General features: G+C 53.8%; 1 protein-coding gene across 1 annotated transcript; it reads right to left on the bottom strand.

The window, feature by feature from the left end:
* Positions 1-1,107: 1,107 nt before the first annotated feature.
* PDGFRB (platelet derived growth factor receptor beta) lies at positions 1,108-23,499 on the bottom strand. The gene is given in 25 exon segments (XM_075164765.1): positions 1,108-5,859; positions 6,362-6,600; positions 7,103-7,208; positions 7,327-7,426; positions 7,714-7,825; positions 9,240-9,362; positions 10,583-10,701; positions 10,963-11,129; positions 12,507-12,660; positions 13,041-13,151; positions 13,261-13,365; positions 13,780-13,912; positions 14,187-14,281; positions 15,021-15,232; positions 15,395-15,521; positions 16,061-16,176; positions 16,383-16,575; positions 17,157-17,331; positions 17,681-17,808; positions 18,094-18,363; positions 18,802-19,098; positions 20,632-20,709; positions 22,032-22,124; positions 23,377-23,410; positions 23,413-23,499. Coding segments are annotated over 25 exon segments (3,516 nt in total). The 5' UTR covers positions 23,491-23,499; the 3' UTR covers positions 1,108-5,708.
* Between the last annotated feature and the right edge of the window lie 338 nt (positions 23,500-23,837).

Raw genomic sequence — 23,837 nt, forward strand, 5'->3', positions numbered from 1 at the left:
TGTCTCCTGCTGCAGCTGGTGTCTTGGGCTTTTGGGTACATGAAAGGTTTCCAGGAGCTGAGGGAGGCATGACTGCTGCCATCAGGGACTTGCACTGGGGCTGCATCATGCAGCCTGAAAACAGGGCCAACATCGCTCTATCAGTTCAAAATCCCCTCTTTGCAGCAACCCCAGGCTTTCCAAGCATGTGGCTCAGAGCTGGCTGCAAACAGCTCTGCTCAGCAGCCTGGGGTCATTTTCAAGAGGAGCAGTTTGGTTGGAGCCAGCGGGAGGAGAAAACTTTGGGCTGGACTCAGGAGGCACCTGTCTCCCATGGGGTTGGGGGACCCCAGCACTTCTGGAGAAGTGACTGGGAGAAGGTGAGAGGAGCAGGAGGAAAGCAGGGGCACATGCGGACCAGAGGGAGTGGTAGTGTAGGGATCCAGTACTGTGGGGTTGTGTCTTTAAAGGGTATCAGTGAATTCCTCATCCCGGAGGGAGGGGAGGACAACCCAGCTCAGAGGAGAGCAGGACATGGGGAGCCCTGTGCAATGCAGCGTGGCTCCTCCTGGTGCCCTGCCCCATTCCTACGCCCAGTCTCTCCCACCGCCCTGAGCTATTAAACTACGTGGAAGCACTCTGGTGTCTCCCATCTCCTTCAGCCCAGCACTGTTCAGCCTGGCAGCTCCCACATCCCTACCCCGATCTGAGCACAGACCCAGCAATGCCCCCAAGGAGCACGTCAAGCCCTTGTTGGGCTGCTGTGGGGCTGCTGGCCCAAACCTCTGGCACTAGGGATACACACGGGAATAGTTCCCAGTGTCCTTCCCTCTACCCACCTCTTCCCTCAGGCCACAAGCTGGCCAGTTACCAGAGAGACAGGGCAGATCCTGCCCTGTTCACAGCCCCTTCTTCTTACCACGTCTCTGGGCTCAGCTGTTGCCTTGCTGTGCTTCTCTCTGCCTGGCTCCCAGCTTGGCTTTTGCTAAGCGTTGGGGTCATGCACAGCTTACTAACACGCTTAGCCTTCACCCACGACATGGTTAAGCTGATTCCCAGCCCCATCTGAGTGTGAGAAGGTGGCAGCAACCAAAACCAGGCAAACAAAGGAAGAGATGGAACTTTGCAAAAAGAAAAACACCTTTATTTTTAAACTCTTTCTTTAAAACATATTTGTAAATGTTTACCGCATAAAAATAGTATCTCATGGCTATAGATGTGACATAATACAAATCCTACAAATACATCTGTAAACCTAGGAAAATGTTAACTCTTTGGTACCTTAGTCTGAACTCTTTTTTTTCCTTTGCCCTCAGGATGGTTTCTGACAGACAACATGGAGGCAGGTGCTGCTTCTGTTCAGAGATGCTGCAGAGTGACAGCGTGATGCCAGCAAGCCAGCACAGCAGGAGGGGGAGAGGGCAGAGGGCACGCTTTGGGCAAGCTTTGCAGTTACGGTGCAATCCATGAAGGAGGAAAGGACAGGAACAATGGGACGCTGCAGGCCTCCCAGCACGAGCCCTTCCTCGCGCCTGTGCATTGGAGCATGGGGTTTGCCTCCTTAGCGCATTAGCTGACATCTCATTTTAGAAAAAGCCCCCAAAAGGAGACATGTGTGAAATCCCCTTCTCTAGATCTGCCCGGCTTTACACAGACCCAGCTTCCCCACAGCCAAAACCTAACCCACTGCCCAGTACCCTGCATTTGTGGTGCTGTCTCTGCCCCAGCTCAGAGCCCCAACTGGGAAGAAGGGGAAGAGCCATTTCTCACTTCTGGCTGACTTCCTCCTGGCTGCACATCTGGACTGCACTTCTGCCTCCCGTCCTTGGGGGACTCTGCCACAGTGCCCTTGGCAGGTGAACAGAGACAATTTAGTTACAAGTAAAGTCCGCTGTGCTCTAGATTTCTTAACACGACACAAACACTAAACGTGACACTCTCGCTTAAAAAAAAAATAACACGCTCAAACCAAGAAGGACAAAAGCATTAAAATGTGTGCACACATCAGTTGAGAAGCATCTTAAATGTGGAAAGAGACACCAGAGTGTCGCTTTAGTTTCTGGGATACACTTAGGTATGTATGAAATAGTGACTGGCAGTAGGATTATGCATATACTGGTGCCAATGTAACAGCTGTAAAGTAACATATAATCTACAAATAAAAGATATTGCACTAGAGATGGGCCCAAGCTATGGCATGTGTCCCTTTTTGGGGGGCTCAGTTTGGGTCCACCTCTGAACACAAAAACACACCCAAACAAAAATACTGATCATCAAAACTAAAAACCCAGAGGGACCGGTTCCCTTCAGAGTCTCACCAGAGAAATTATGGCTACAAAACTGATGGGCCCAGAACAGCCGACCACTTCTCCTGGCCCTCCCCTGCTGGGCCACCAGGGACTGGAATATCGGCAGCAGAGAGAGAGGGAGCGAGGGGCTGGAGCTGGCTCCCCGAGCTGAGAGAGCTTGTCGGGGGGGTGCTGTAAGCCTCAGCCCCGCCAAACCCTCTGTTTGAGGAGAGTTGCAGGAATGCTTAGCAAAACATGTTGGCTTTGTCCAGCTGCCAGCCAGTCCCTGGCTGAGAAGATCCGCTCGCTGCAGCGGGTGTACGTGCCCTCACTAAATGGTGATGGGAATAGTTGAGTAAGGACAGGGAAGTACCACAAAGTGCAAGACTTGGCCCTTGCAATCACAGGACCAAAGGCAAATATTTGGTCATATCTCTCTGGAGTGGAGAACAGTACCATTTTACAGAGAGTCTTGCGTACCTACTTTAAGAAGGAAGAGGGAGGTGGGTTAGCACCCCGTCAGCAGCCAGAACAGGTTTTGATGCAAAGAATAATTGCAATAAATCTACAAATGGGACAAAATGCAATAGGCATCCAAGTGTAGCTAACGCCCAGCTAATAGGACAGGATACCTGAGTTCCCCCAGCAGGGAGAAGAAATAGATTTCCTCTTTCAGGACTGTGGAAACTATTTGATAGTGGGAAATTTGTAATTTAATTAGTAATTAATCTGTACAAGTTTAGTATGGGATTTGTGAAGTAAATAAGCAAATGGCCAAAGGGAGGGTGAGAAGGGGTTAATTGATGGGGAAATCTTTGGGCTGGACAGAGGTAGTAAAAGTAGCTCTCTAGGATTGCTCTTGATGCTAGAAGTATTTAGTATCTTTATTAGTCAGTCCAGCCCAAAAATAACAGTTCGTTAAGAAAATGTGCTGATGACCCGATGTCTGGAACAGCGGGGAGTATCTTGGTTAGAAATGCTGGAAGAGTAGAAAGACGTAGGTGCTTAGATTGGTCAGAGGATGACTCCAAACTACCGGTATGTTGTGGCTGGGAAAAGGCCAATATTATCCAAAGCTACACCAGGCAAGTCAGATCCAGTACAGACCAGAACTATTAATGCCCTATGCAAGGTCTAGATTTGACCTCACCTGGAGTACTGGATACTTCTGGTCACCTTTGATAGAGAAGGACAAATTAAAAATGGAGCTGGTGCAGACAAGGGCTATTAGGATAATCTGATGTGCCATCCTATGGGCTCAAGTTGCAGTGACATGGATCCTACCAAGCACCTCACATGTTAGAAAAATAAAGTGGTCTGACCCCAAGGATCTCATGAGTTACTGCTTCTCCGTGGTTCGGATCATTTCATGAACTGTGGCCACAGAAGATGGCTCCTTCATTACAAGCAGGAGGAACAGAGCATGGAAAAACAGTTGTCATTCACAGTGTGTTTCCTACAGATGGTGAGGAATCTGACCACATGGGCTGAAAATATACTCCACCGGCTGCCAATAAAAGTGCTATTTCTTATGTTCACATTTTATCAAGGACATTAGCCCACAAAACATCAACTCCTCTTCTATCTGCATAAACGGCAGCATTGCAACGATAGACAACTTAAAACAGAAGTTGTTTCGCTGGGGATTTCTTGCAGAAGTTTCATATTTAAAAAAAAATAACGCTCAGTGGCTCTGAGGTGGCAGAAGCCCAGCAAGAGGTTGATTGAATTTCTGAATTTGTAAACCTGCCTGTGCGGTTTTCGTAGGATGCACAGAGACATGTGCATGAGTAGGGCAACAAAGGGGTTAATGGGTGGGGGGGGCATGCAGCGAACAGAGTTCTGTGCAAGGCGAAACTTCTCCTTTCAGAAAAAAACCCTCCTAGTTTCTGTGGTGTCAGAGCTGTAGTTTTTGGGGTCTAGCTTTCATCTCTGTAGAGGTGGGGTTCACCACTGATTTCGAAAGCCTGGTGTTTTTCAAAAGCCTCCTGCTTTGAGTCTTCTCATTCAAGTGGCAGCTGAGAGCACAAGAAGTCCCAGGCCTGCCTGTGAGAAGCAAGGAAGGAGGCAAGAAGCAGGAGGAAGGTCTCTGCCCTTTTATTCTTTAAAACACTTTCCAAGAGAGAGGAATCCTCCCCGATTCCTCTTGCTCTGCTTGGCTCCCCACGACACTCCATCCACAGCCCTGGCAGGCTGCAAGTGGCTGTGCCTGGCCTCTAGAAAGTGGCAGGGTGTGAGATACAGTTCAGCTGTGACCAAACAGCTTCCCAGCCTCTCCCCCTCTCTCTCTTTTGAGTATCCTTATTACTCCCTATAGTCTTGCTATGACTCAGGAGGGACCGGTGAGACCTCTCATCCTGAGAAAGGGTGTTCGGGTGAACAGTCTATCAAAAGGGAGCCCTTGCTTCCCAAAGATAAGGCACAAAGATTTTGCAGCTGGCAGGGTTATATGATTTCCCAGCAGATGAGCTGGGCTTAGTGGCAGTAGATTAATGAATAGCCATATTGCTTCCTTATACTGGCCCTGGCTAGTGGATTAATATATTTGTTCCCGTTAAATCTTCAATGGAGAATAATTAGCTTAGTGTCCACACAGACAACATGAACAACACTGGACTGCCCTCTTTGCTACTACAACAGAGTCATTGTGAGAGCATTTTGAGTTTCTGGCATGCCCTTGGGACTCCTGGTGCCATGCTGGGCATAAAAGGGTTCGGGATGTGACAGCCCCTCTAGGTGGGTGCAGAGCTGTGCCCCAGAGCCATGGGTACCTGTAGTGCTTGTGACAGTCTATCCACCATAGAAGAGCTCTCAAGAAAGGAAAATGGTGATTCAGTATCTCTGAGACACTGGCTGGTCTCTCCAGGACTTGGCTGTGCTTGGAGGAGAATCTACCCAATGTACTCTTGACCTCCAGCAGCTGAAGGTTGGTGTTGCAGGTTCTCTACACCCCAGCAATGGGCTCCAAGCAAATCATCTGTCCCGGTGGCATTTCACAGAACCACAGTGTGGCTGGCGCTGAGACCATCAGAGAAGTGCTGGTGCAGAGGAGATGAAACTCATTGCCATGCAGGGGGAAGAGGCTGGAGTATCATCTTAGCAATGCAGAAAGTGGCATCTCTTGTGGAGATCCAACCCACGCCTTCACTTGAAAAGAAGACGTTGGTCTGTAAGATGTCTCCCTCCTGCAGTGGTTTGATCACTGAGGAGGATCTGGAAGGTTGCTGGCATTGAGACACCTCTTTGTAAGGGGGAAGGGGATGGCATCAGGGAAAAGTCTTTAATTCCCCACGCAACACTGGGAGATGGGAGGGAAAGAGGAATGCTGGGACAGGTGGGGATCTCCCAACGGACAAGCGCAAAACATGGCTCTCTCTGATGTCTGGGTCAGCCCCTCAGCTGGTCTCGCCATGAGGAGATGCAGAGTCAGCCCAGCTCTAACTACAGGAAACTCTCCTCCACCTCTTGGTGCCCTGTGGTCGGCTCCTGGCAGCCTGGCTGTGGGTCGGATTCCTGCTCCTCGTCCTGCCGGAGGCCCAGAGGGCTGTCACAGGATATTGTAGACGATGTGTTGGCCTCGTTCAGGGTAGAGCTGAAGGGAGACAAGGAGGAGAGAGAAATGAGTGCCTTGTCCCAAGTCTCCTGGTGAGAGAGGATTCCCAGTGGCTGAGAACCACGTGAATCTCCTGGCAGCCCCAGTCTGTTCCACGAGGGGACAGACAATACCCAGTCACTTGGGTCTATTCAGCCCTCAAACACAACATACAGCCAGTTGGGCTCTGCGGATCGTGCACCCAGTGTGCCCTACTCCTTGTAAGTGGGGTCTCTGGTCCCCAGCTGTGCCAGCTGATGTACGGGGACATGACATGACACCCTATGGAGCTCACATCTGAGCTCCTCTGGTTCATCTTCATCCCTGCAGGCTCATGCAAGGTCGCAGCACCTCAGATGGGGATGACACTGCCCTCCTCCTCTCCTGGTAAACCCACCCCTGCTCCGTCCTGAAGCAGAGCATCCCCATTTCCTCTTGAGGCCCCCATTTTCAGATTTGGGCAGTCAGGGGAAGGGACAATATTCAGAAGCGACGTTTTTACCTGGCCCGGCTGATGGAGGCCTCCTGAGGGAGATCGCAGGTTGTCTCGGGTTTGGGGTCGGGAAGAGGGATGATATAATCGTTCTCGCCCCCATTCTGGTGCACTGCTGTGTAGAGGATGCTGCCGGTGGGGGAGCTGGGAGTGAGCCTGGCGTTGTTCAACCCAGGGATTGTGGGTCTTGTGCGGACAACAGCAGGGTGGTCACTCTTCATGAACTCTTCATCCACCTGCTGGTACCTCTGCTCTCGCGGGGCAGGTTACCAAAGAAACGGTAAGGTCTTGTGAGTGGAGAAAATGCACTTGTGTTGTATTTGCTTTCCCTGTCTGCTAGGCTTTTTCTAGAGGAGCTGGCATCTTCTAGCTGGGTTCAGCTACTCTGACTCCAAAGACAGGTCATTAACATTTCCTAAGGGGGAGATCAGGGGCACAAACTCCACAGCTCCAAAATACCAAACGGTTGGAGGCAGGTTTTTGATCTCCTTCCAGTTCTGATTTCCGCAGTTGCTGAGATACCAGCTGCCTGTCTGGCGATGCCAGTTGTCTCAGCAATGTCCCCAGGATGCCCAAACCACCTTCATTGGCTGTTCAAACTAATGCAGCCTTAGTCACAGCAAAATCCTCTGGCACAGCAGCACTACACACTGGTCTCCAAACCCTGATTGAGGGCCCTAACCAAGGCAGCATCCTCCACAGAGCACTGACCCTCTTCTGTCCCTCCAGCACAGGGTCTTTTGAACATACCTTTCTGTAGCAATCCACCAAGAGGTTTCCCATAAGCACCACCAGCTGTGAGAAGGATGGTCTGATCTCAAATTTCTCCTCCCAGCACTTCTGCATGATATCGTAGCTAACATGAGGGAAGAGAGAGCACTCTAGTGAGTTAGTGGGTGAGGAAAACAGAGGCAGAAATGCTTCTGTAGTTTGTGTAGGGCAGGCCCAGGCAAACGCGTATGGGCAGCACTTACATTTCATCAGAGGCATGGGTGGGTTTCGACATCCGGTAGCCGCGTTTGATGGCGTTGTAGAACTGTTCGTTCATAGGCAGTTCGGGGTATGGAGTCCCCCCTGGGTGTAAAGGGAGAGCAGGAAATCAGTCTGATGGATTGCCTGCCACCCCCATGTCAACATGCATTTTACACCAAGGTTTCCTTTTTTCTTTACCTTTCCTGTTTCATTTCACTTCCAAATGGCAACGTCAGCATGGGAAAGAAGGAGACAGGGAATGAAGTGCTACTCTGACTGGTAAGGTTGGGACTTGGGAATTAGAAATGGAGTTCTATCGCCTCTGGGAAGGGATCCTGCTAACACGCTATCCGACCTACAAACACCGCCATGATCTCCAGGGCACTTACCTAGAGTGAATATCTCCCAGAGGAGAATCCCGAAGGACCACACATCGCTCAAGGTGGTGTAGAGGTTGTTGAAAATGCTTTCTGGAGCCATCCACTTAAGGGGCAAGAAGGTCTAAGAGGAAAAAAATGGAATGAGAGTCAGCTGCATCTACAGCACTTGTTTCAACAGGTAAGAGCCCGACACCCAATTTACAAGCGGAGACGACCCTTCAGAGCTGCCCGTCAGCCCAACGCATCTGCTGACATCTGCTGTCAGCCACTTCTCAGAGGGACCAGTTTCCCCTTTCCTTGTGCAGGATGAACCCAGCAGGCAGGAGGAAAGAGTGAGTGTGCTACATCTGTTTCCATCACTGTCTGCCATGATGAGCTGTCATGGTGTGCATTCTCTGTTCCCTAGTTCTTGCGGGGTCCACTGACTTGCACAACATGACCACAGCACTCCTGAAGGGAGTCCAGGCCTATCTGGACTTTGGAAACCTGAGATCAGGCTGGAGAAGGCTATGGGATGACCAGAAAAGAACAGAAGGACACATCCAGTTTTCTCCTGCTCTTACTCAGAGTGATACACAAAAAGGAGCCTCACTTGATCAGCTTGTATGAAGCACTGGCTGTGCTGTTCCTGGGATTTGCTTGCACAATGAATACCAAAATAATCTCCAGGAAGGATTGCAAAGGGGCCCAGTTTCATTTCCTGTTTTGGAAGGAAAAGCAGCTATGCCAAGGCTGGACTGGAAAACCCCAGCCCCTCTGCAGGAGGGTCTCCCTGCCCAGGCACTGAGTGCCTGTCTGCCATCCCATGCAAATGGGAGAAAGCACGAGAGAAGTTAAGTAGTTCATAGAGTAGATAAAGATTGGGGTTTGAGGGGCCTGGCTTCATTCTCAGCTCCCCTAGCCGGAGTTTCTCTGGAATTACATGACCTGCTTTGCTTGGGGTTGCACGTTCCCAAATGCCCCAGGGCTGGAGTGGACGTGCTGTTGTTGAAGTCCCAGGAGAGCTTCTGGGGAAGCTCAATTGCAGCCTCATCCTCTCCTGCCTCGAAAGATTGGAGACATCTTTCTGGAAAGTAGCTGCTTGCAGGAAAACACTTCCTCTTACCCTGTGGTCTAGTGGTTAGAGCAGAAGTCTGGGAACCTCTTCCCAGAGTGTCCAGTGACTCACTGCAGCACTGTCAAGCTGGCTAACCTTGCACTCCTCCTGCCTGCACTCAGGACCAGACTCAGCACCATGCAGGGAAGGGATGCAGCTGCCAGTGATAGGCTGTACAGGGGACAGTCCTTAGTTTTGCTGCTGCTGCCCAGGTTCTTCTGTAAGAGCCTAGAGATATGTGCATGCAATTCCGCTACTCCACAGCATGCAGAGCACATCAGGTGCAGGATGGCTGGCTGTTGACACCATCTCCTGGGAGTCCTTCCCTGTCACCACCCTGGGGCACGATGACGGACAGGCGACTCACAGCGGGAGCATGTAGGGGGAGCCAGGCCCAGAGCCCCCGGAAGAAGGGGCTTGCACGGCTCCTGGTACTCACGCTGCCTTTGGAGATATAGTTGGAATCCCTCATGATGTCCCTTGCCAGGCCAAAGTCACAGATCTTCACCAGCTTTCCCTCGCAGATGAGGACGTTCCTGGCAGCCAGGTCACGATGCACACACTGTAGGGGGGAGGCAGGGCACTGTCACTGCGAGGGGCCCCCAGATAGCCCGAGGAAGCAGCCCAGCTCCAGCACTAGCCGATTTTTGGGTCTGCAGGGACAGAAGCCACCTCACATCATTTGAAGCATCTCCTCCGCCTCTAGGGACAACCATGGCTCAAAGCAACTAGCAGAGCTACCACATTTTTTCTCCCCCCCCGATCTGCCACCCCCGCGACAGCAACAGGCATACAAACCTGGCAAGGGCAATTTGAATCCCCCAGCAGAGAGGGGATTGCCAAGGGCCTGACCAAGCAAGGGGGCTGGGCTGGCAAGGAGGGATGTTTCCATCTCTGTTTGGACAATTCAGCCCAGCAGTCTGAAGACATCAGAGTTACACCAGCCTAGCTTGTGCCTCCTGGTTTGCCAGCATGTTGGATGTTTTCCACATGAACAGCCTCAAGGTTTGCTCAAGACCCTGCCAGACACTACTAGCGAGCATGGTGATATTACGCCACTATAAAGCGTGACTGTGGGAAGCTGTGGGAAGCTGGGAGCTCCTCTTCTGTGCTCCATGGGGGAGCACTGACCATGCACTTTTGGGTATCAGACTGTCTGGCTGGAGGCAGAAAGCCAGGAATTTCTCTCTGCACTTCATTGATGCCATCCCTACCCCTTCTCTTAGCCCTGCCCTGTGAGATGTTTCACACAGTCCTACTGTATTACTGCCTGCCCTGGGCTAAGCCAGACCTTAGGAAATTCCAGAGCCTACTCCTCTGTGGTGGCTTAATTTCCACTAAACAAGCACTTCTGATGAGGTCTGGTGGGCTCAGAGCATGTGGTGCAATAGGGGTGTCCATGGAGAGTAGCAGCTCTGCTGCAGAGTGCCTTGTGTTTTAGCACAGGGAGGTTATCACTGTTTGGTCATGCCGGTAAATAGGGATGATATAACACCACAGCTGTGCTGCACATGGCTTGGGAGGAGCTCAGAGTCAGGGAATTTGAGGTCTGAAGCTTGACCTAAGCCAGGGTTAGCTGTCACATGCAAATATAGTCATACTGATCCTCAGGGCTGTGTTTCCAAAGAGAAGTGGTCAGCAGCTCTTCAATTGCACGGCCACTTCTCCCACAAGGAGATTGGCATGGACAGAGGGACCGTGAGCGGAAGCTGACCACAGGACACGGCAGAGCATTGTTGGCCTCCACCACTGCAGGCACCACGGACCAGCCAGCACACGTACGTTTTTGGAAGCCAGGAACTCCATCCCATTGGCCACCTGGAAGCTGAAGCCCACCAAGTCCATGTAGCTGAGGAGCGGAGACTCGTTTATCAGTGTCACCCGGTCTGTTCTTTCAGGAGCTGGAGGGCAAGCAGAGATGATGTTGGTGTTACTCAGCACACTCGTGGGCTTCCCGCCAGTGGAAGGACCCAGTGGGGATTGCTCTGCCTCCAGTAACAAAGGGACAGAGCTGGGAGCTCCCATCGCGAGGGCATCTGCCACCACTGCTGGACTCATCCCAAAGGTGACCTTTGCAATATGGACCATCCATTTCAGCAAGCAAAGGCATCCAGCGCCCAAAGTGCAAGCACCTCTCCCTCCCGCTGTGGCTGAGCTGTTACCTGATGGGGAATAGCTGTCCAGCTCGTACGGGGTGCCGTAGTTAGAGGACTCGATGTCAGCATACTTGACTTCCCCCTTCATGTCAGACATGGGCACGTAATCCAGGGAGTCATCTTTGCTCATGTCCATGTAGCCCCCGTCGCTCTCCACAGACAAGGAGAGGTGACTGTGAGGGGAAGCAAAGAGGCTGTTCAGATCCAGAGGAGAGGAGGAGATGCAGGAAACGGGAGCAATGATTTGTGGGACTGCAATTCCTGAATCCTCACCCCTAGCACTGAAATGTTCCACACAGCAGGGAAAGAAGCCCTGCATCATGCATGCAGAGAAGTGCAAATGGCACTGGAGACCTCCTTCCACCACTTAACAGCTCTGGTGTCCTCAGCGCTAGCTTGAAACAGCCCTGCCATATTCCCCTGCAGGTCTCCAAGTGTCCTTGCCCACAGGCTGCAGCTTCTCATGCTCACCTTGCCTGGCAGAGCACAGGCTTGGCTCAGCACACGAGCTCGGAACTGGGGAGGGCAGGAAGGGGAGCCAGGGCCATGCAGCTTCACAGGCACCCACCGGGCAGGAGGGCAGGAGACACAAGCCGGAGTGGGCACGCAAGACCCTCCACCCCGTGCGCGTTCCCAGGCTGGCCAGGACTGGCCTGGAGAAGGCTGAACTGAGCGGGCAGGACACAACCCTCTGTCCACAAATAAACCTTTCCAGTTTGGATCAGCAAACATTTGCACCCTTGAACATCTCTCCCTTGAGTGACCAACAACTGCATCTGGGAAGCAGCATCTTGAGGCCTTCCACAGGATGGTGCTGGGCAAGGGAAACCTGCTACATGGCCAGAGCTGTCGGGCATGTCCCCACGGGCTTGGGAGGCTGTGCTCGTGCTTAGGAAGATCTCAGCTGCCTTCAAGCAGAAAGCACAGGACCAGCTGTGCTGATGTCCTAACACAGCTCTATTTTACTATTGTTTTGCATGCTGGAAGGAAATGCTGCTTTCTAACTTCCCATGGGACCGTTTCTGTGCACTGATCCCCCTGCATCCTGGCAGCTGGCAACTGGACGAAGGACCATTTCCCTTTCCTTGTAGCACCTCTTGTGCAACTGCACTTCTCCCTTAGGCTTGGTAGCAACGTGATCTGCCCTGAAAATGCAGAGCTGAGGTTTCTAAGGTTTAAGACATGCTGGGAAACCCTTCGTACTTGAAGTGTAGTTGTGGTTATGCCAGTGAAGTTAACGATGCCAGGGAATATTCCCAACTGGCATGGAGCAGCCGGCATGTGGGCTAGCAAACTCAGCCTCCAGGACACACAGATCGCCTCTGCTAACTCCTCATCTGCCAGGAGCTGTTTGGAGGTGGCTGGTTGGCACGTGGGCCAGTCTCACAAGGTAAGAGAGTGGCCAACTGTGTCCCAGTGCTGGGCCAGCATTTATTTTCCTGATCTGGAGGAAATGTAGGTATCCCTCCTGTCAGTACCAACCTCCCTCATTGATGGGGGCTAGGATGGGGTAGGCACCAGGAAGGAGGAGAGTGCTGCTTTCCAGGTACCTCTGCACATGGTCCTCCTTGGCGGTGTTCCCATACACCTCTACCTCTCGCCGTGCCTTCTCTCCGTAGGACTGCAGGAAAGTGTGCTTGTTGCGGTGCAGGTAGTCCACCAGGTCCCCATAGCGGCAGTACTCGGTGATGATATAGATGGGCCCTGGTGGGAAAGGGCACCCGTGTCAGCCCTGCCTCGGCCCTGCTCGCTCCCCGGCGCAGCGCATTTCATCCCACAGGGACATTACCAGATTGCAGGACGTCTAGGCAGGGCCAGGGGGAAAAGCCATCTTTCTGGTACCGAGCATTTTTGGAATTTGAAATTTGTGTTTGGGGAGGGAGGTGGGGGTTAACAGAAACATGCCTTCTCAGTTCCAATCAGGTTGGAAAGAAAGGCTTTCAGAGCCCCACAAGGCTTTCTTAGGGGAAGGGTGAATCATTCTGAATCAGAAAACAGGAATTATTCTCTCTGAGGACAGTTCTCCTCCTCAGCACAGCCCAGGGCAGCAGGGAGAGGAGACAAGGTGCCCAGGGCTCAGCTACCTCCTTTGGTGCAGGCCCCCAGCAAGTTGACGATGTTGAGGTGAGGTCCCAAGTGGCTCATGATCTTCAGCTCGGACATGAGGGCTTGCTTCTCACTGCTCCGGGCAGTGGCTGTTGGGGAAAGCCAGTGTGAGCAGCAGGGCAAGGAGGGGAGCACATGGACACCGTTCAGCCTCACAGCTTTGGGATGGGGGAAAAGTATGGTGTGGGGACAACTCACACTTGAGCATTTTGACTGCCACTTTCATGGTGGACTGCGAATGGCTCAGGCCATGGGCTGTTGCCTCCACCACGCGACCAAAGGCACCGGAGCCGAGAGTGCGTCCTGCAAAGAAACAGCGAGAAGACAAGGTTGGCAATAGTCCTCGAGGAGAGGTGAGGCGAGGAGCTTGGAAAAGACAAGTCCTCTGTCTGAAACCACACCAGCCCTGCTGCAGTGTTCCTGGTGGGCATGGTGAGCTATGATGTTTGTGGTTGGGGCTGGGTTCTGGCTGGCTGGGAAGGAAAGGATCTTCCAGCCCCAGGAAATGATAGCCAGGAATAACCCAGTGCCTCATCCCAAAGGGAGCAACTGGCTTCCCACCATGGTCCCAGATGGTCCCTCTGTCCCAGGACCACATAGTATCTTGAGGGATCTCTGTGCTCTTTCTCGGTTGGTGTCTTTTGGAGATCACAAACCCATTACCCCCAGACAGCCAGGACCCCAGGGGTCCATCAGTGGGACCTGCACAACCTTTACCTAACACCAGCTTGTCCCTGGGCACCTCCCAGCTGGAGTCATAAGGGAGCTGCATGGGATCCACGTAGATGTACTCATGTCCATCAGAGCTGACTGACTCAATCACCTTCCAGCGGATTTCATAACGAGGTTTCTGGAAAGGGGAGCAAAGGGGAAAGAGAGAACTGAGAGTCTGAGGGTCAAGGAGGGCATGGGGGATGCGGATGGGCTTTGTCAGGGAGTCTTTTGTCCCTGCAGCCATTGCCTCATGCCCCATCTAGCCTACAGATGCCAGGGGGGCCATGGTCCCTGGCATGGGTAGGACATTTGTCAGGCCCATGCCAGCAGGAGCTCACAGCTTTGCTCTTCCCAGCCACCCTGACATGGGCGTACCACTGTGGCAGCCTGGGAACGCCCTCCTCTTTTACCTTCTGCCACAGGACAATCAGGATGATCAGGGAGATGACAGTGAGGACCAGCAAGGCCAGGATGACAGAGATGATGACCACTTTGAACGGCAAGGCTACAATGAAAACAGGGACAGGATAGCAGTTAGACTCCTCCAGCCCTGCATGTCCTGGGTACCCTGCGGAAAGGAGGGGACAGCAGCACAGAGGGATCCCTGCTCCCTTCCCCTTTCCTCCTCTAGCCACCATCCCCCTCCTGCTACACGCCTTCCCCCAGACATCGACACTGTCCTCTCCTCTTGGGCAGACCTGTCCAGCACTTGCAGGGCCAGCACCCCAGAGGCAACTGGGTGATGGGTTGTTACAGCCTGTTGAAGGACTTGCTGCCTTGGGAGAGGTTTGACCATGGGGGGTGTAAGGAGCTAGAGGGGCTGGTTCGCTTGGGGGAGAGCTGGCAGCTCCGGACCCGGGCTTAGACCATCCTTCCTCATATTTGGGATGTTCAGCGCATGGATGTTCAAGTCCGTGGCACCATCTAGTGACCCACAGGCTAATAACAGGACACTGGGGACCTGCGCAGGCACTCTCATCTTGCCTCCCTGGAGGGATGACCCTGCCAGTGGTGGGAAGAGCATGTCCAGGGCCAGTGGACGTAAGGGCACCAGACTCCTCCTGGAGCAACCTTTCCGGCTCAACCCAAAGGAGGCTTTGTTCTTGGCAGAGTACTCAAGCTTCCTGCCTTCGAGGACTGCAGCCGTCAGAGGACAGTCCTGGCTCCTAGCACCTCCAGGCTGGAGGTATAGAGAGGAAAGTCTAGCTCCCCATCGCTGGCTCAAACACCTCCGCAGCGCTCACCATGTGGGACCAGAGTGATGTCCTGGGAGTTGGTGCCCAGGAAGTTTTGCACGGTGCATCTCAGGAGCAGGGGCTCATCCACCCTGTGCAGCTGCAGGGTGCTGTTCACGCGGTACACCTGCAGCTCCGCGTGGTATGTGGCATTGGTCTGCAGACCGATCTCCGCAGACTCGTTCCCTAGCAGCCGGGTGGGCTGCCCCTTGGCACTGCACCTGGCCCGGGGGAGGATAAAGGCACCTGTGAGGCAGCTGGGACCACACGCCACCATGGGATGCCCAGGCTTGTGGCCCAGCAGGATGCAATAAAATATTAGTCTATTATTTTAATAAACGCAAGACCCCAGCCATTCCCATGGGCTCCATCACTCCACTTACCATTTGATGTCACTGCAAGTAGACCAGCTGATCTCTGGCTGGGGCATGCCTTCAGCAGAGCATGTTACGGTCTGCTCCCCACTGCTGGCACTGCTGTTCTCCTTGAGATCTACCACTTTGGCTGGCACTAAAACCAAGAGACACCGGTGGGAATTCATCCTTCGCTTTGACTGCAGGATGGAAAGGCAATATGATTCCCCTGTACCCCTAACATGGCCTGGGGGTGAGGGGACAGTGAGGTAGGACTCATCACAGCAATAGTGTTTCATTTTTGAAACCTAACAGCAAAAAGAGAAAGGTTTGAGGGGGTCATGAAGGAGACCTGTCCACATTTAGGTTGCTTAGAGAACAGAGGAGAGCACAGGGGAGAGTGCTGGACATCAGAGCTGCCCACCCATCTCTGCATCTACTACCTTGGGCCAGGGCATGAAGGCCAAGCTGCTGGTGTCTGCACTGCCTCCCTGTCCCACTTGCTCTGAGACCACATGTGAGATATTTCAGGTGAGCACGTTTCTTCCTTTAATGCTCTTCCTTTGATCAAAACCACTCTATAGCTGTAGTCAGAGCAGTGAGGGCTTCAGCCTGAGGGTCCCGTAGTAAAGGATGGAGCCATCCTCTGAGACTGCCCCCACAATCCTCAGCCCATGTCTGCATGCCCGTCCTCACCATTTATCTGCAGATGGAAGGACAGCTCCTGCTCATCATCTTCATTGGAAGCCCTGATGGTATAAAATCCTCCTTCTTCCTGCTTCACCCGCACCAGCACCAGAGCCGTCTGGTACCTGGAGGAGACACGGTCCCCAAGTGATGGGTGTGGGAAGGTACCTGGGGACTGACAATGCTCGGAGGCGACCAGCTCCCACCCAACTGAGGCATGCTCAAAATCCCCTCACAGAAAGGCATTCAACCCATGTCCAACCAGTGATTTGCAGCTTGCTTTGTGAATTACGCCCTCCCTGTACCCGCATGAGGGGTGATGGGCCCTCACCTGGTTTCTGACAGGTTCCTGCTGGTGATGGTGAACTCGCTGCTGCTCTCCATGGTCAATGTCTTGTTGTTCTTCAGCCACACGATGCTGGGTTGCGGATAGGCCTCCACCTCCACCTGGATTGTGTGGCTCTTGTGGACCTCAGCATACACCGTGCTGGGCAGGTGGGTGTGGAAGCGCACAAAGCCATGCTCTGAAAGGGGGCAGGAGGGATAGGGGGTTAGAGATAAAAAGAGTCTCCTCTCCAGCCCTTTGGACAAACATGGATCTGGAGCAAAACACCCTGAACACACAGAAGTGGTGGGGCAGCTCCAGATCCATCCCTCAAGGCCTCAGGCTTGTGTCCAAGGGGAGTGGGGGTGCAGAGCAACACTTTGGAGCAGGGGCAGGCAGCATGCAGGGAAAAGGGTGTCATCTTGTAGAGATGGGGCAGGTTCCTTCAAATTAGACGAAAGAAAGACAGATGCAGATGGGAGGTGACAATTTGCCCTCACAGTGCATTGGCACTGCACAGTGCAGAAGAGCTCTCACCCATACCCTCAAGTGTCTTAAAGGGTCACAAAAGCTGTGGTGGGGATTTGGGATGTTTTGAAGCCAAGAAGTGGGCAGGGGTGACTTGGGGTGAGGGTTGGTTTTTTGCCATGGCTACTAAGCGCAGAGGCGAGGAGGGGAGAGAGCTGGAGGCTGTGTGGAGAGAAGAGGGTGTCACCCCAGGGCATCCTGCCTGGACGCCCATGTGGCTTGCTCGCTTTGGGCAAGTGGGAAGCAACACACCGATCACATGGACCGTGATGTCTTTCCGGTCCGTTTTCTCATGGTAGCCCTCAGAGACGTTGCAGACGTAGGTCCCGCTGTCCTCCAGCTCTGCATTCTGGATGATGAGGATGGAGCGGATCTCGTGGGTGGATCCGGGCAGGAAGTCGGTCACCAGCTCCACAGCCTTCCCTGCCTGCACAATGGGGACAGGAGATACGGTCTGAAAAGTCAAGAGCATCTTCTGCCATTGGAGCTACAAAGCCAGGCTCACAGGGAGGGAGGGGGAGGGGGTAAAGGACCCCAGTCTGGCTGCCACAGGGACAGGGGACATGCACTGATCAGAGGCCACTGAGACAGACAGCCTTAATCCAAGGATCTCCCCATCAAGCCTCCCTGTGTGGCAGCAGCAGCGTCCCACAGCTTCTGCCATAGGGTGAGGCGTCCTATGAAGTTTCACCTAGGATATTGATGAGTGATTGCCATGGGGCATCTGGGCGAAGGCTGGAGCTGCTGCCCGAAGCCTGTGGGGCTCAAGCACTCACTTGCTTGCGGGGATAATCCCAGTTGAAGTTGACTAGTTCATTGCCGCTCACGGTGCACATCAAGGTAACGTTTTCTCCCTGACGCACTATAGTCTGCACTGCACTGATGGAGACGTTCACAGATGAGACTGTGGGAAAGATGAAAGAAAGGAATGAATAATGAAGGAAGGGATGAGTAGGCACCCAGTCCATTTATCCTGGATGGACTAGTCCACTGGAAAGTCTCTTCCCTGAGGGATGGAGCTGACACTTTGGCAGAACCCGTTCTCTAATGGAGACAGGACTAAATCCAGCCTCCAAATTGATCAAGGGCATCGCTAAGGAGACGGGGGAAAGCTTTGCTCTCCTCTGCCGTGGGGCTGAAGGAACAGCCACAGGAGGTACACCGGTATGCTAAGACAATGGCAGCTCACCCTGGATCCTATAGACATAGAAGGTGTCTGAATCCACCTCCTGGTCATCCACGATTGTCCGGCAGAAATAGGTCTTATCCTCAAAGAAGCCTTTGAATCCCTGTTGTGGGTCATAAGCAGCTGGGATGGGGTTCTCCACCTTTTTCTCATAGAGGGTCACCTGCATCTGCGGGTTGGTCACGCGGCATGGGATGACGGCCTCTGTGTAGCCCGTGATGAAGATGAAGAGCTCTTCAGAGGTGATTGTGGGGAGGAAGACTAGGGAGGGATCTGTGGGAGAGAGGGAACACTGGTTACAGAAAGCTGCCTGAAGCTGAACCAGGGCTGCTCTGTGCTCCTCTAGGACTGCTCCAACACAGGTCTCTGTCTCCAGACTGGTGGGATGCTTCTTCCCTTACTCCCCATGGCAAAGTAGAGCTGCCGTGTCGTGGGCTTGCCAAACCTCTCCGGGAGGGTGAGAGAGGCCCAGACACTGCCACCTAGCACCACTGCCTCCCTCACTGCTTGCCCCAAGACACCACACATGGGCCTCTCCCATCACCTGGCATACCAGAGACCTGCCACAGCCAGATGACCTGCCATGAGGGCTCTCCTGCAACGGGAGGAAGGGTTTTGGGAGGCCAGGTGCTTGGAGACAGAACGAAAATTCAAAGCCCTCTTTCTCTTGGTTGCTAAACCCAGTGGAAATGGGGACATGCTATCCCCTACCTGGAACGTAGATGTACAGGGCTTTCCTCTCTGCTGGCTCTGGAGCCTGGTCAGGGCTGTAGGTGCACACGTACTCCCCGGTGTGACGGCCCGTCACGTTCCTGAGGGTGAGATTGCTGACGAAGACACCATCCCTGTGCTCCAGCGAGGCGGCGAGGGGCTGACCCTCCCGTTCCCAGACCAGCGTGCCGTCCCCATAGCACAAGAGGGAGAAGGTGCTGTGGAGGCTGAGGACAAGCTCAGTGTCTCTGGGTTCGATGTGCAGCCCGCTGCCCCCGGATGTTACCTCCAGCAGACCTGGGAGTGGGAGAGGAGGGAGATGAGACCAAATTGGATTCCTCTGAAACCCAAGGAGAAGCACACTGGAGCACAACCTCATGCCAATGTATTTTGTTTGTAGTGTCAGCCTTTATACTGAAAAATAACCTTCCTGGATTTGTCCTCCTTAGCGTAGCCACCACTGACAAACACGTGCTCTCCTCAGAAATGTCCTGTCAACCTAGACCTTGGTGGGTCACCCTTCATTCCCTGTACCTCCTGAGACCCTTACTGGAGAGGAAATAAGACATCATGGGGTTTAGCAATGTTCAAAGTTGCCCGAAGTTGTCTGTGGCAATGCTGGGTGGAGAACCCGCCATTTTATGCTGTAACCATGTCTGCCCGTGTCCAACCTTTCTGCGAGGTAACTGCACCCTCAGTGCCACTCAGTGCTGCCCAGTGTCATCGGGCGGTGAGGAGCAGAAGGCTGGCTCGGGAGGGATTTGGGGCAGCCGTTGAAACTGTGGGTGTGAACAGAGCTGTGCTGGGATGCAGCCATGCTGTGATGCTGTTGCACCAGCCCAAAGGGCATCCTTGGTGAGGACGGGGCTGGAAATGGGGGTGACCTGGGCCTCCCTCACATGTTTGCTCACATTCTTGGCTTTTATGCATCCTGTGAGCTGGTCTAGACGGCCCAGGGAGCTGACAGTATAAATAGTACTGCTGACCCCAAAATAAGCCTGTCTCTGTAAAGGCAGAGGTCGGTGTCAGATGCACCTTCAAAGGCTTGGAAAGGCCATGCATTTAGTGGGCAAGGGGGAGAGGAGGAGAAGAGGCAATTCCCTGCTCTGCTGTCTGCCTCTCCACAGGGACAGCATCAGACGGGACACAGAGTAGGCTGAAACAATGTCAGTTTACAAGAAAGTGAAAAAGGAATGAAAGCAAAACCTTGCAGGAAATCCTTTGGAAGCAATAGAGCAGGCAAGGTCTTCCTGAATGGCTCCCTGTGTCTCTCCCAGCTTCTCTCCCACCCTTTGCCCAGAGGTCCCAGTGGGGCTGTGACACATGCTGCTTGCCAGTGTCCCCACGGGTGCGCAGGGCAGCTGGGGACAGCCCCCAGGGACTTGCAGCAATGCTGTAAACAGACCAGAGGCAGCCAGGTGCCCTGTTGCCTTGCTGTGGGGGGTTATTGTATACATGGGGTCCGACCGAATCCTTCCTGCTGTGGGGGTGTCCTTAATGTCCAGCTAATGTGGGTTCTCGGGTGTCCGCTAAGGACTGAGCACAGCCGGCAGTGCTCCCTCTGCAAAGGTCTACTCATTCCACCCAGCTGTGCATCAGCCTGAAGCAGGTGGGGACTTCACATTCACCCACCCATAGGAGTGGGTCGGCATGAGCCCATGGACCTGAGTCATTAGGAGGGATAGGTGTGCCTGGAGCATGCTGTGCACCCCTGTGCCTCCCCATGGCATTGCCCCTTTCCTCCCCCTTGCCCTCGAGTGAGCATCCCAGGGCAGCATCCCCGCGCAGGGCCCAGTCCTGCACACACACCTCCCCAGCCTCAGCACTCACCGGTGAGGATGAGAAGCCAGAGAGATGTCTTCAGAGAGGGGCGCAGCATGGCGGGCTCTGTGGCTCGGTGGCCGAATCCTGCCAAGAGCAAAGTGGGATGAGCGCAGCACTGCCGGCACAGGAGGGATCTCTTGGCCACCCCGGGCAGGGGGGTGCCCAAGCCCCCACCCAAGCCCTGGGCTTCCTCCTCCACCTCAGAAACCTCCCATCTCTTTCCAGTTTTCAGCCTTTCCCTGCCAGCGGGGTGGTTGGTTCCCCCTCACGCTGGATCTGCAGAAGGAGCTGTTTCTAAAGCATCTCCTGCTGGTAAACAGGGATTTTGCTGGAGGCTCCAGCAGTTGTGTCAACTCTTGCTCATCTCTGCTCGAAATGCCGCTCCCTCCGCTGCAGAGCCCTGCCTTTCTCCCTCCCTCTGCTCTACTGCTTGCCTTTTTTTCCCTTAGTTTTTGCTTCCTTCAGTCCCAGTGAGATAAAACTTGCTAGAAAACAGACCCCCCTCTAACCCTCCCACATTTTTTGCTCCTTCCAATGAAATAAAACAAGCCCAAAGAAACTCCACAAAAGACTGAGTTTCTTGTATTTAACTTTTAAATATATATATTTCAAGGGAATATTTAAGAGGGCTTTTTAGTTAAAAATCCCTTTTATCAGTATTTCTCAAGAAATCTTTTCCACAGAGCGTTTTCAGCCCTCCCTGGTGCAAACCGAGAGCCCAGAAGAGACGAGGCCAGCGCTCCCTAAGAGCAGTGGGGTCTGTCCCCCGTGTAATGGGGTGACAAGTAACCCTCCCCATTGCAACTGCAGGGACGGGGATGAGTATTTCTGAAAAGCAAAATGAAGAAGCTAACAAGGGGAAGAGTAAGGGGAAAGGCTTCCTCTGTACCTGGACAAAGCTGGGGGGAAATTAGTTCAGTAGTCCTGAACCTGGGGATGCTCCTGCATGGAGCTGAACTTCAGCTGTCCTGCTGCTGGGCCACCTCCCCTCTCCCAGCACAAGAGGCATTTTGAGCCTGCTCACAAGGCAGACCCCGAGGAGAAGCCCCCGTGATGCTGGCACAGTGCTCTGGGGAGCTGCTTGCCAGGCATGAGGATGGTTAGTGGCAATCTGGACTTGCTGACCTGGCCCCAAGTCTCTTACTGAGCAGCTCTGCTGCCTCTTGGCCCTGGAGTGGCCTCCTGGTCTGCTTGATGTTAAGGAGGAAATGGTTTTTAAATGACGTGTGCTTGTCAGATGTTTTTGTTATTCTTTTGCTTTGGCTCAACAAAAGTCTGATCTACCAGCAAATCCTTCCAGGTCTCCAGTTTATTCAGCAGCTTCCCTCTCCCCGCTCCAGAAAACCCCTCCGTGACTCCTTCTCTCTTCTGCATTTGCCAGAGGGGATTAGAGCACTTACCGGGACGAGCTGGGGGTGGGTAGGATGGAAGGACTGAGGTGAAATTCAGGCTGTAAATGAATGTGACCTCACTGCACCAACCCTCAGAGACCACCAACCCGCAGGAGAGAGGAGCAGGATGGACAACCTAATCTTGCTGCCCCCCAAGGCACTGCCATGAGAACAATTAGCTTTGTTTCCCAATTCTTCTTTACAGAGGTGTGTGATTCATCCGTTATTCAATGTTCAACGCTGTAAGGACAACTGGGATCCTCTCCTTTCACCCCTCCCTGCCTGCATGCACAAGCCAGGCTGTATTCGCTGCCCCCCCGTTCCCGCCCCAAATATCTGCCTGCCAGCAGCTAAGGTCCTCCCAAGCTCATGCCCAGCTTTTAGCTGCCTGTCCAGCTTCATGGCTGTCACTGTTAGTCCTGTTGCAGGCAAGATCTTGGCTTCCTCCACCCACACAGACAGGTCCCTCACTCCACCAGAGATCTCTGCAGGATCACTGATGGGGCAAACCACTGCTCTGCCGGAGCCGGGGAGCTGGACGCGGGTGCACGCTGGTGCTGGGCTAGCATGGGTGTTGCTTCAGCGACCAGTAAGAGCCCTGCAGCCTCCGCCTGCCGCCTCTGGCCGCCTCCCCTGTGTTCATAGCTGGTTTTAATAAAGCTGCTGGTTTTGCAGAAAGGCATTTCTCTTGCAGATGCTTCCCAAGCAGAGTGGGAGGGTGACAACGTCTCGCAGAGAGTTCTGACCTCTCCCTTGTTTGTCTGCTCTGGCCAGGGCGAGAAGCATGCTTGGAGATGCGGAGCTCTGCCTGTCCTGCAGGATGCACGCAGAGCCTGGCTAGCAGAAGGACAAACCTTTCTCTCCCTGTCACGGGGACACGTGTGCTTGCACGTGTGGGTGCACACAGGCGTTTCACAACGGATGCAAATGCACCCAGCTCACTGCCAGCCTTGAGAGCACTTGTTTCGCTCCTCAATCTCAGCTTTTGTTCTCAGCAAGAGCAGTAAGATGTACCCTCTGAGTGCCAGACAAGGAGGAGCTGAGGTCGGTGCAGCCCCACTCGGTGATCCAAAAGCAGACGGTGCCCAGACGTTACCCCAGCCAGGGGCCCAAACACAGGCACCTACGCGATGCTCAGCTGCCCTGGATTTTCTCCTCCCAGCCCTGTGGGTGAGCAGGGTGCCATGGACCCCTCAGACTCCTACATCCTTCGCACGGGCCAGGACCTGAGCATTTTCATGCCATGGGACCATTTGCCTCCACCTATCCTGGCACATGTCTGGAAGCCAGGGAGGTCCTGCAGCAATGCCACGTCCAGCACCCTTCACTCAGCCCTGCCGCTCCGCGGCAGCCTCCCACCTTGCAGCCACCGAGGTGAAGTCCCAGCTCTCCATCCCTGTGTTATACCCCTCACCATCCTCTCCTCCCTGCCAGCATGGGTACAGACCTTCCCTCTGCCCCCCTCCAGCACCATGATGCGAGGGCAAGCTGCCCCTGGCCCAGCAGAGCAGGGAGCTTTTCTCTTGAGCTGCACTGTTTATTATTCTAAAAGAAGAATTTGGCTGGGAGAGGAGACAGGAGGTCAGCTGGCTCGCAGGGAGGCTGGGCTGGCTGGGCAATGCAGCCCCGCACCCACACTCAGCCCCACATGTCTGTGGGGTGGCTGCGGTCTCCCGGGGGCTCGGGGCCACGCTGGGGCTCCGCCAAGCGCTGCGGGGGAGGACGGCTCCCTGCCAGCCTGCACGCCATGTTTCTGCTCGCCCCCGCACTGCCGCCCAGCGAGGCCGGGAGCTGGGCACTGCGGGACTGTGAATGTCTGGG

Source organism: Calonectris borealis, chromosome 15 (genome assembly GCF_964195595.1).
Source record: "Calonectris borealis chromosome 15, bCalBor7.hap1.2, whole genome shotgun sequence".
Taxonomy (NCBI): Eukaryota; Metazoa; Chordata; class Aves; order Procellariiformes; family Procellariidae; genus Calonectris; species Calonectris borealis.